The sequence below is a fragment of the Fulmarus glacialis genome, unplaced genomic scaffold (assembly GCF_000690835.1).
Source record: "Fulmarus glacialis isolate BGI_N327 unplaced genomic scaffold, ASM69083v1 scaffold6483, whole genome shotgun sequence".
NCBI classification, from domain to species: Eukaryota; Metazoa; Chordata; class Aves; order Procellariiformes; family Procellariidae; genus Fulmarus; species Fulmarus glacialis.
This window is the reverse complement of record NW_009203523.1, coordinates 25,095-37,515: the sequence shown is the minus strand read 5'-3', so window position 1 is coordinate 37,515 and position 12,421 is coordinate 25,095. Positions and strand designations below refer to the sequence as shown.

General features: G+C 38.6%; 1 protein-coding gene across 1 annotated transcript in view; it reads left to right on the top strand.

The window, feature by feature from the left end:
• PDE11A (phosphodiesterase 11A) overlaps positions 1-12,421 on the top strand; it is a 79,343-nt gene that overhangs the window by 48,534 nt on the left and 18,388 nt on the right. The window contains exons 12-15 of the mRNA XM_009574663.1: positions 1,382-1,472; positions 4,586-4,686; positions 9,717-9,794; positions 11,183-11,250. Coding sequence (XP_009572958.1) covers positions 1,382-1,472; positions 4,586-4,686; positions 9,717-9,794; positions 11,183-11,250 — 338 coding nt within the window. The remainder of the gene's footprint in view (positions 1-1,381; positions 1,473-4,585; positions 4,687-9,716; positions 9,795-11,182; positions 11,251-12,421) is intronic.

Sequence of the window (12,421 nt, the reverse complement as noted above, 5' to 3'; positions counted from 1 at the left end):
GATTTACATCCTGACCATTTTAGGCTCTGATTAAGTTAACCACTTCTCCACTGTAACATTACACAACAACATCTCTTGTGCAGAGGGATGGCTGAGTTAAAGGTAGAGGTTTCAGCATTAGACTGCTATCACTTATACTTGTTGTTTGACAATGGAGTACAAAGAGGAGGCTACCATTTTACGATTCCATAAAAAAATTGCTGAAGACATTCAACAAAAGACAAACGTTACCACACATGTATAAAACATCCCTGAAAACAGAAGCTGTAGTTTTCATAACAGCAGCTATGATTTATTCCCCTAACCTGACTTATAAATTTAAGCATCACATTTTCCTATTTTATCTTCAGTGTTCAATACTGCTGTCCTGTGTGATGAAAGTTCAAGAGGTATATGATGGAGGCAATATCACAGTTGTCTGAAATGGCTCTGTTATATATCTCAACACCACATTCTCTAGGGATGATGTTTCCTGGACATCCTTCTCTCTAATATAGCTGCTTCTGATAATTAAGTATCAGTATGGTGCAATTTTATAGTATATGCTCCTAGGAGACTCTTTCTGTTTGTCTGTAGCATAATCTCTTATTCTCATTTCTTTGGAAAGAAAACCCATCTTGTTGCTTTAGGCTGGGTCCCAGAAGTGAAGTAATGGTGAACAGTAACTCTTCTGACAATCCAGTCCTGTTCTCTGCACCTCACAACGATTCGCAATTTTATAATTGTATTCCATAGATTTTTGTTCTTTAAACTTAGAAAACCCACGTGCTCTGTGCATTTTGAAGCTAATTTTGTTTTTAAGACAATAAACATGATGAGAAAATACATTCTAAAGAGATGCTAAACTTTACTTTTACATTCACTGCTCTCACTTGAATTACCTTAGAATTTTTTTAAGTGCATGGTTTTACATACAGACAGAACCTCACTGCATTTGCAGTTGGCTTTTTGTTGTTGTGTTTTGGGGTTTTTTTGAAGAGTTTGTAATCATCCATTATAAGCCATTGTAGTTATATCTATTAAGAATTAAAAAGTAGTAGCAGAACAGCCGGTCCTAGCTCAAGGACATTACTGTTTGTCTTTACTGCACAGTGGTGCGCCCGTGCTGTTGCATTGCTGAGGCACTTTGAAAGTTGCATTACAAAATTTCATGTAGTTCCAGGAAAATCTTTAGCCAGCTGATGATATTTAGCAAGGTCTGGAACATAAATGCCTTGTATCTGGCTTTAAATTAGTAATTTGATCTTGTCAGCTGTCTCGAGTGTAGTTGCTGAAACGGAGAGGGAGAGTGTGGCTACATGCTTTCGTTCCTAAATTGTCTCTGAAACCTGCTTCGTAAGCAGACGAGTGGTATTTGTTGACTCCCTGTGTTCTGTTTCAGGAGTGGATCAGCCTTAGCTCAGCTCTATGGCACCTCTGCTACCTTGGAGCACCACCATTTCAATCATGCTGTCATGATTCTCCAAAGTGAGGTACAAAAGCATTACTATTAATCTCACTGTAAGCTGTTGGGCTGCTTCAGCCAGAGAAAGGAAATACCACACACAGTACCTTTTTAATGCCCTCTCCTTGAGGAATTATTTATTGGTTACCACAAAGGTCACAACTAGCACAAAATTAAACAACTACAAATGCTGATCATAGAGCCCAGAGATTATATTTGTCTCAATCAGCTAGGGCAAGGAGAACATATCCTAATCAAATTGTCAGCTTTTCTCAGTCTTCTTACATATATCCTGCTCAGTGGTTTATAGGTAGGCGAAACAAGCTCTTACTTTTCCCCACAGGTGTTGTATTTAGAGTGTCACAGTCATCCTTTACTCGACCAAATTAATTTCTTTGACAGTCTTTGTGTAATCAGTATTTTTATGATGGTTTTGCATAATTTTACTGAATTATTTTTTAAAAAAATTAGTATCAGTAATATCGTGCTGTCCAAGGTACACTTGCTGCTTTGCAGATACATATAAACACATAGTTCTTGCCTAGAATATCTTATGCACAACAGTATGCAGCATGCACTGCCCCAGAGATGTAGTAAGTGAGAAAAGTAGAAGGATGGACACGCAATCCTTACAAAACAATGGATGTATTTCCTTAATTTACACAGATAGGTTGTTACAAAATGCGCTCAATACATACAAAAACAAAAATGTTTTTCATGCAGCACAACTGGAGACCATATGCTGATCTGCAGTAACTTTGGAAGAGCATCTGGGAATGTCCTGTGATCACAGGCAAATGGGAACAGGGTGATGGCTTTACCTCTGTGTACGGTGGCACAGAGATTAGTCATGGGACTGTGGCTTTAATGTTCAGTTTCTCGACATTATATTAAAAAAGTAGACATAAGAAAGGAGAGCAGCAGCATGAGATTTAAACAGGTCAATCTGCTTAGCCTAGCCTAGCTTATCTAAAAGGTGATAGTAGGAATTAAATGGCTCCTTATACTACCAGGAAAAGGCATAAGAAAAAGCAGCATTTGAAAGTTAAACAGACTGGTTCAGAATAGGAAAAAAGGAAGGGGTTTTTGGTTTTGGTTTTTTTTTTTTCCCCCCTAAACCAATAAGACCTGAGCCCCTGGAACAAGCTTTCCTGCGACACTGTGATTTCTCTAGTTCCTGAAATCTTCATCATGACTGAATGTCTCTCTGAAGACAGGCTCAAGACATGGACAACTCTGTGAAAGCTCATGTCAGTCTAAATGCTTTTCTTTATCTTTTCCAGCTTAAAAATCAAGGAATTTATGAAAAAAAAGCTTTTTTTCCTTGGAATCTACTCCAGCTTCTTTCAGAGATGTAAAATATTACTTGAAATGCAAGTCCCCTTTGATCATTCAGGCAGCTTCTTCTCCAGGTCCTCATTTCTAGACCAGAAAATTAATCCTCCGGGATTTTTATCCAATAGATACTATTTGCTAATGGAACACAACACCCTTTAGTTTGGAATAAATGCAGATTTGGATTCTCCAATCTACTTAAAGATAGACCAACTTTCACCAGCTGAGCAGTTGGTCTTCTTTCTCAAATAGGTTGAAATTAGATTATATCCTATCCACTAAGGTCAATATTCTAGTCCGTCTTTGCTATCTAGAAGGAAACATAGTATATTGTATTATTTCCTTAGATTTTTATCATGTTGGACAAAGGACCTATTTATCCTTTACTCTTGGCATGCTAACCTCAGTATAAGTGATCTTGAGCTTTGTAGTGACATGGTTTTATACACCATGAAACAGGTCAGAAAGGCAACAGATATTATAGAATAACAGACAACTTGGTAAATTACCCCTGTTGTAAAAGCTGCTACTTTCCTGATGCATTTTGCTTTATTTGCTTCTGAGTACTTTGGTTTTAAAATTGTTTTTCATAAATAAGTTTTAGATTCTCAAATCCTTCTCAATATTTAGCTGAAAAGAAATAATCATTTCATTGCCACAGAGAAGACCATCTTTTATGCATGGCAAATTATTTTTTTAGTCCAACAATTAGCTGATCTATTAAAAAAAAATCTCTACTTCCAGACCTTATCTCGTCTATGTCCTCAGACCATCATGGTTATAGCAAGCCTGTTGCTGGAAAATTCTTGTTTCTAAGGGCGTTTTAATCTTCCTAAGCAGTAGATGGCAGTGCATACTGAATGTGTGCATTACAGTGCTAAATACCACCAAAATAAGACTCCATTTAGCAAGATCCTCGTTATTTCTATAGGTAATTAGGTGGAAAAAAAGTGTAGTACTTTTATTTATGTTAATTTAGTTATATGTGACTAATGTCACAAAGACCACTTCTTAAGCTTACATTTAGAATTTTCCATTAATTTTGTTTCTTTCAGCATATTTTCTCTATGTTCATAGAGAAATTACAGGATCTCTGTCCCTCTTAGTTTTCAAAAATACAGTTACAAAAGGATCTTCCTGCTCTCAAATAGCAATATTAAATAATTAGTTTCCTTTTATTCTGGCCATGGACCACCTTTCAAATTCTTAATCCATGATCCCTTAAAAAATAGCGTATTGTGCCTACACAGGGCGTTTAAACTGCATAAAATTGCAGTTCTTTAGCCTGCATAGGCAATGCTTGTATACACTGTAAGACAACGCAGTAATGGGCAGAGTGAGCAAATGGGCTGTTTTGAATGAAAAACTGATTTAGTGTCTTTGACTGCTCTAACAGCAGTTTGTGTGCCTGCAAGCAGCAGCACAGATAAATCTATTAGGAGCACAACTCAAAAGCTGTAATGCACAGCTCTCCAAAACATTTAATAAGAGGAAAGATTGAGATGTATCCATAGTTCTTCCCCATAAACTGAGTCTGTGCAGCGTCAGAGAAAAGAGTAAATCTTTCCTCAAGAGGCTATAATTTCAGCAGAGTTTAGAAAAACATCCCAGGTGCTTGATTACAATCGTCAACTCTTCCACACCAATGTAATCTCAGCAGTATTAACATTATTATTTTGTCGTAGTTTTGCCATGAATCAGAAAAGGCCTCTGTTACAGGGAAACAGTAGACTAAAGAGTTAGAAAACCTTTTAAAAACCTATATTGATTGCTAGCCCTTTACCTCTTTTATCTCTTTCATTATAGGGTCACAACATCTTTGCTAACTTGTCCTCTAAGGACTACAGTGACCTTATGCAGCTTCTAAAGCAATCGATATTGGCAACAGACCTCACTCTGTATTTTGAGTAAGTATTGGCATTTCTTGTATTTGACAAATGAAAATTCGAAGAACTTACTCTAATGACCTATTAAATACCAATAAGGATATATAATATGAGAAATTAGTGTTTAGCTGTGGTTGAAGAGATTTAGTCTAATACTTCGTATATCTTAGGCTAATAGAAATAGCTCAAGTGTCCAAGTAAGTTTTACTTTAATGTGTAACATGTCTATATCAACAAAAAGCAAGTGAAATCCTAGGCTTATACTTCAAAGCAATCCCAGGAATCAGTTACAGCTCAATCCCGTAATTCTTCTGTCCCTTCTGTGATCATTTCTTCAGGCATGTAGAAAATCAACGACATTTTACAATTCTTTTCCACCATTTCAGAGTTTCTAAACATGTATGCTAAGAAAAATATTTAGTTACAGACCCAGTTGCAGAGGTAATGAAAGCATACATACCGCTTCTTTGAAGACAAATTATGCCAATTTGCATCACATGAGAATAGGTCTTAAAAAGCTTAACTCGAGAGAAGTATAATAGGATCTCTCTCATCCAGTTTTCTTCCTTGTCCTTGTTTGCAAATCAAATCTCTAAGCAGACTTCAAGTTGGTGCTATTTTATGTTTTTCACGTACTGTTAATTATTACTAAGCTCTTCCCAGTAAGAATGTGTGAGAGCGTGTGTATAGTTGGAGGAGTCGTGGTGTCACCGTCACACTGCACTTTTGACATCCCCCTCTCTGGCACATGCCTGTGGCCGACTTACAGGGAGAAGTGCTGTCAGATGTGCAGTTTCAGCGTACTACCTTCCCAGTCTTGACAATAATTCATCCTTAGGAAGTTTTGTTTGATGTCCATTAGCATCCTATCCCAAACAGTGCTGGGTAGCATTTAGTAATGTTTTTCTCAACTTTTAAGGGGGTATACCTGGATTCCCCCGCTTTTTTGTGCTGGTGGTTGATACCAAACCACGTTTCCAGAAAACTTCAGGCAAAGTCTTTACCTGGAAATTGTTCAACTATCTATATCAACATTGTATCTTTAACTGTTAATTGTAAAAATACTGACTGGGATGCTGCAATGTTTGCTTTGTCTTTTTTTCTCAGTATTTGGTTACTGTGCCAAGGGTTAAACAGTACTGGCAGTAGACACACTGATATTCTTTGTTTCCTGCATGTCTGTTCTCAGAGAAGTTGTATTAAGAAAGGGTTTGAATGAATAGTTTTATTATAAATAACTTCTAAACTGATTCATTAGTCCATGAAGAAATTTCTGCTTGCCAACATGAAAATCCTGAGCAGGACAAATAAACCCTTTTAAGCATACTGTTTTTGAAGCTGTCTGTTAGGATCGCTTGTTATCTGGGGGGCTGGTATGACGGCAGAATTTGCTGACAGCTTTAAGTGAGATACAAGGACCACAGGGATGTGTCAGTACGGGTTCTCCTGTCTCACCACAAATAACAAGTGCTGCAGAAATGTTTTGTGTTGTCAAGGAAGAGATGAGTGGCAGGGGATGAGAGGGCAGCTGCCCTGGCACAGCCCCATGTGCTCCCCCTGGCCAGGACCCTGCAGCCCCTGGAAGAGCCAGAGGCTCTGCCCTGGAGAGGGCCCGCAGCAGTGGCTTGGGAGGGAACCCAGTCCAGACCCAGACGAGATGGAGCTCCCTTCCCTGCCTGCCTTAGGTTGAAAAACTACATGGTCAAGTTGTCTTTCCAGTTTTAATACAGAGAAATAATGTCCAAAAAGGGACATCAGCTGAATTTCAAGATTATTCTTCCTTGCTTGCATAATTGATTTTTATGTGCTACATAAAAATCTGCTTTTATGAATCAGAAAACTTTTAGCAAATGAGGCCTCTTTACTCAGAAGTCTGCAAATAAGTTATCTTTTCTTCTTGTGTTATTATGATTCATTAATCAGGTAGTTGTTATGCTACTTGACTTCCAAAAGTGCCTGAAAATCACTCCCTGGAAACGTTGATGATTTACACTTCTTAAAGCCACCCTATGTGAACAGATGTTTCCACACAAGTACCAAACTTGTTTTTTCAGTTTGCTACGTCTTCAATATTTTTGTAGAGAAGGAAATTCTCACATAAGTATTCTTAACCTAATGCTAAACCTAATGATCACAAACTCCAGCTAGCAAAACAGCAACAAAAATTCAGGCAGAGCAAGGCCTTATGACCTTCTCAAGGCACTACTTTTCTACAAGCAAACAAAAAGATTAGCTTCAGTGAAAGATCAGATGGAAAATATACTTTTTTTTAGTAGATAATTCTAGACAATGATGCTTATAGATAATACAACAAGCAAAAGCATGGAACCAAAATGAAGTTTATGGAAAAGTTTATGGAGCCAACAATGTGCGCTTGCAGCCCAGAAGGCCAACTGTATCCTGGGCTGCATCAAAAGCAGCGTGGCCAGCAGGTCGAGGGAGGCGATTCTGCCCCTCTGCTCCGCTCTGGTGAGACCCCACCTGCAGTACTGCCTCCAGCTGTAGAACCCTCAGCACAGGACAGATGTGGACCTGTTGGAGCAGGTCCAGAGGAGGGCCACGAAAATGATCAGGAGGGTGGAACGCCTCTCCTATGAAGAAAGGCTGAGGGAGTTGGGGTTGTTCAGCCTGGAGAAGAGAAGGCTTCGGGGAGACCTTATTGCAATCTATCAGTACTTAAAGGGTGCTTATAAGAAAGATGGTGGCAAACTTTTTAGCAGGGTCTGTTGCAACAGGACGAGGGGGAATGGTTTTAAACTAGAAGAGGGTAGATTTAGACTAGATATAAGGAAGACATTTTCTATGATGTGGGTGGTGAAACACTGGAACAGGTTGCCCAGAGGGGTGGCAGATGCCCCATCCCTGGAAACATTCAAGGTCAGGTTGGACGGGGCTCTGAGCAACCTGATCTAGTTGAAGTTGTCCCTGCCCATGGCAGGGAGGTTGGACCAGATGACCTTTAAAGGTCCCTTCCAACCCAAACTATGATTCTATGATTCTAAATTCACTCAAATGATGTCGTGAGCCACTGAGCTGTAGAGCAACTGGATTTGCTGTATATAGCAAGACAACTTTCCCTTCTAGGCAAAATACAACCAGAGTCAATGTTACTAAAAGACATTGCAAAATTGTTATCATTCTGTTTATTTCTGAAATCCTGGCATATTATGTTTGCTTAATAATAGCAAACCTCTTCATTTTGGATACCATGGATAAGCAACCAGTAGGAAACACTAAATTATTTCCTTATACATGGCTGCTTTCCTCAGGTTGACTCCTTCCTACACTAGAAATTCTCTGTGGAGTTGGACTACTACTTCTGCATCCGTTTAAATGGATTTCAAAGAGAATTCTTATTTTAAAGTTTTCAGCTTAACATAAGGCCTTGAGACTCACATTTTCAGTTACTGTTTATGGATATCTATATTTTAAATTTGAATGTTTGAGGTTTCTGGGATGTTATCTTCCTGAGCTTTCAGCTTTAAATATTCTTGCCTGGTTTTTGTCCAGTAACATATGAGTTGCCCAAAATATCCAATACTTCAAAATGAAATTATTACCAAATTTTACATTGTTAAACTGGGCACTGAAATCCACTGCTCACTCTCTTAATAGAGTATGTAGTTGTTGATGATCTGCTCAGGGTTAGGCTGGTTTAAGGCTTATGTGCCAACTACTCTTGGCCATTAAAACTTTCATCGTTGCAATATTTATTTCCACTCACGCCATGATGCTGTGACTTTGTGTGAGAGAATTGAATTTTGTTTTCTGCATGTGTGACTTTGCATTGTCCCAGCGAATTTTGTAACTACAAACTATTTTATATCTTATTTCATGAAACATAAGGGATTAAATATTATCATATAGTCCTTAGATCTCCTTGTTCTAGTTGCTGTCATGAAATCCATTATAGAAAGGCCCTGTAGTAGGGAGTGACTGGTCATATAACGCATTACAGTCAGGGACCAGAATAATGCGACATGCCCCACGTAAAATTCTGTCCATTGATCAAGGGCAATGTTCCTAGAAGCGTGCATCTCCTCATGTGTAAAACCTGTACTGGCTGCTGTCAGACTGTGCTTTCAATAATCACTGTTCAAAATTTCAGTCTAGCTGAAGTAAATGTAGAAAATACAAGACTTTGCAAACTCTCTCCTGTTGGGGAATCTAACTACGTTTCCACTTGACAAAGAGAGAGCACAGTCTCCGATGAGATGGGGCACTGGATTGTCACTCAGAACATAGGTATTTGCTTTCCAGCTTTGATGCTAATATGTTGTGTCACTCTGGGCAATTGCTCCATATTTTTGTACCTCAACTTCTGCCATATCTGGGGCAGGATCTGTTTCATATTGTAGTCACACTGCATGCAATAAGATCCGCTTGAAGTTTCAGTGTCATAAAAAATTACAGACTATGATGAGTCAGAATTTTGGTACTTAGAGGCACTGAACAAGCATTAACATGTTCTGGCTCATGTTCTGTCCATCTTTGAGGACATAGGCAAGATATTCCAGAAGACAAAGCACAGGACCAAGCAGGGAGACCTAGTTTTAGTCAATAAGAACTACTGACTCGAGATGTCTGTAGGTCCTGTGTCTCACTGTTCTGTTCTGTGTGCTGGAAATAACAGGAATTGCACATCTCTGAAAAACCCTTCAGGATCCAGAAGTAAAAATCATTTTGCAAGGACAAGTATAGAGAAGTGTGTATATATTTCAGGGGTGTTTCTATTGTCTGTCTGTCCACTGCTGTAGTTGAACATTTCATGCTTCCATGGAAGACTGAACATTTTGATACCATTTATTTCCTTATCTGCGGAGACCATAAATACAATATTGCTTTTACTAGGCAACTCTGACATTGATAACAGACATTTATAGAACATGTTCGGAAATTAGTATGTTTCGCTTAAATGGACTGTCAGTGTAATGACTTTAACAACAATACATGAGGTGCAATGATTTTGTATCATCAGAGAACTGTGTTTCTACTGCAAGGCTGCCCTGGAAGTGTCTTGTTTCCTTCTCTGATAATCTGTTTTGTTGCAGGAGAAGGACTGAGTTTTTTGAACTTGTCAGTAAAGGTGGTTATGATTGGAATATAAAAAACCACCGAGAAATATTTCGGTGAGCACTACTATTTCTTGCTTTCTGGTTATTATTATTAAGTGTAGCCATTATTTGTTTAAGGAATTTCATATATCATGGAGTGAAGACTTAGAGTATCAAGAGAAGATAGCTTGTTTTAAAAATATGATCCATGATATGAAATATATGGTATGATTTCTAAACATTACCAAACAGCAGGGATATAATCAGTGTGACCTCACCTTCTCCATTCCTATTTCTGCCTTCACACTCTGTCATGTTTTCTTCCCTTTCTCCCAGCCTCACCAGTTACTGCTCAGCCCTTCTGCTCTTTCTCCAGAACGCATCAATATTCTGCCTCAGGACACAAAGATCTTTCTTGTCCGTTTCCCCATTCCCTCCTCCTCTCAGCTGTTTTCTTTCACTGGCCATGCTTCTCTGTGCTCTTCTAGTCTGTACCTGGGAATTTGCAGATATATGGTACTCTTCTAGCCCTCACGAATGATCTGAGCTCGCATCCTATTGAAAACCTCAGACATTGTGGGTGGTTCGAGTACACCATGTTTTTGAGACAATAAAATGTATGCATTTGCATATGCATGCCTGATTATGTCTCATTTTATCTGAAATTTCATTAAAATTCTGTTTCCTTTCGGTCTTTTGAACAAAATATTGGCCATTTTCCATTTTCCATATCATTTCACCCATTCCTAATTTTAGATTCAGGCAATATATTTGATGCTTCATTTTCAGTGCCCTTGTTCTTCATTTAAACTTTCTCAGACTTTTATCTGCATCATGTACTGTACATAAACGCTTTCTACAGCTGAATGGTTTCTTTCTCCTAATGCATATAAAACATGGTTGTAGCTAGGTATTAAACTACAGTGAAACAGTATAGCTCATAGTAAATCTTAAATTTTTATTGTAGATGAGCAGTAGAAACTGCTTAAACAGTGCCTGGGATGCCTCCTGTGATTATAGGTTCTCTTGCTACAGCAGTCACTTACAAATAGGCATATAAATTAATCCAGTTTGCAGGTGTTATTATGTAATAATATCCTTACTTATATCATGTGAAGCACATGCTTTCTAGTATATTATAGGTATTAATGTAAGTAGTGTTAGAAGTATTGCAAAATTAGCAGTTACTCCCTTGCAATATCATTTCTTTTCTAGCGTACAATGCACAATACCGAAATTCATCGTCTGATGACCTGCAACACATTAGGCTTCCTAGGCACAATTGTGATGTAAAAGCCATGCTGATGGCTGAGATTTCAAACATGTCATTCTTTTCTGGAGGAAAAGAAGGTGCCAGGGCTGACATTTTATATATGTATTATTTATTTATGCATCCAGAGCAGAGTTGTTTAGAAATCCAACAAAGGTTGATTCAGCTTGTATTGTTCATTTCTGTTTTTCAGATCAATGCTAATGACAGCCTGTGACCTTGGAGCTGTGACCAAACCGTGGGAGATTTCAAGACAGGCAAGTCATGATTAATAGCAGGGCTGGGAGGAGGCGGGGCTGGCAGGACAATATTCCCAGGGCCCTGGCTTACAAGGGACCAAAACTGGACTCAATTTACAGCGGTATTAATGCTAGAAAAAAATAGCAGGGGGTTTCTGCAAGAAATGGTTTATTGCATAATCTTTCCATGTACACATGCTGGTGAGCAGCATGTAGGTAACTGAAGAGATCTGGCTTTACAACCTCTCCTCTTATTAACCTTTTAAATCCATATCACAAAATGGATGGATTAAACAAAAAAAGCATTAGCCACATGTAGCTGTGCTTACTTGTTTTGTCCCAAAGTTTTCCTTGGCAGTGGCAGAATCTTCCCTAAATCAAAAATACCAGCAGATGATCTGCAAACTTTGATTAGCATAAAATCTTCAGTATATATGATAGGAGAAATGTGTTCATTTTCTCAACACTGATGGAAAAATCTGCAATTGTAGTATAGAGCCTTTTTTAGCATCCTATACTTAGAAACAAACAAATAAAAATTCAGGCTTCTGCTGCTGAGTAGGCTCTTTAGAAATATACATAAAACTTGTGTCCAGCGTTGGCAAACAATTACAATGTGCGAAAGCAGCCTGTCCCAAAGTCTTGTCCTTTACCACATGATTTTCCCTCTTCTAGGCATCTTTCCTTACTCAGCATCCATCCTTAATATTTCCTGTACCCATGCTAATAATTCTCTGTCTTTTACTGACGTCCAGAACAGGCCAGTAGAAGGCAAGCTGTGTAGGGTTTTGGAGGAATATACAGCACCAAGAAGCGAATAGGAAATATACCCGTGCAACTGAGTGTGGCTAAGCACCTGGAGGGAGTTTGATTGGCTTAACAGCAAAGTGAGAGTTAAAAAGTACAAAGGTGGGGTGAAAAAGAGAAGCTAGACCAGAGAACTAGTGAGGCAGGAGGAGCCAGATTTCTTGGAGAAGGACAAGGAAGTAACAGAAGCTGAAAGGGACTTGCCCTCCTTTGTGGTAGAACGAAAGTTACATGCACATTAACTCAGTAAAAAAGCATTTATGTGGTGAGGGCTTCAGCTCAGCTTGCAGTTTGCTTTTATAAACAGACTATGACAATAGTCCTTTTAAGGCTGTTACTCTACTCGTTCAGAATATGGTCACCTCGCATGGAAATCGGGGAAGTTG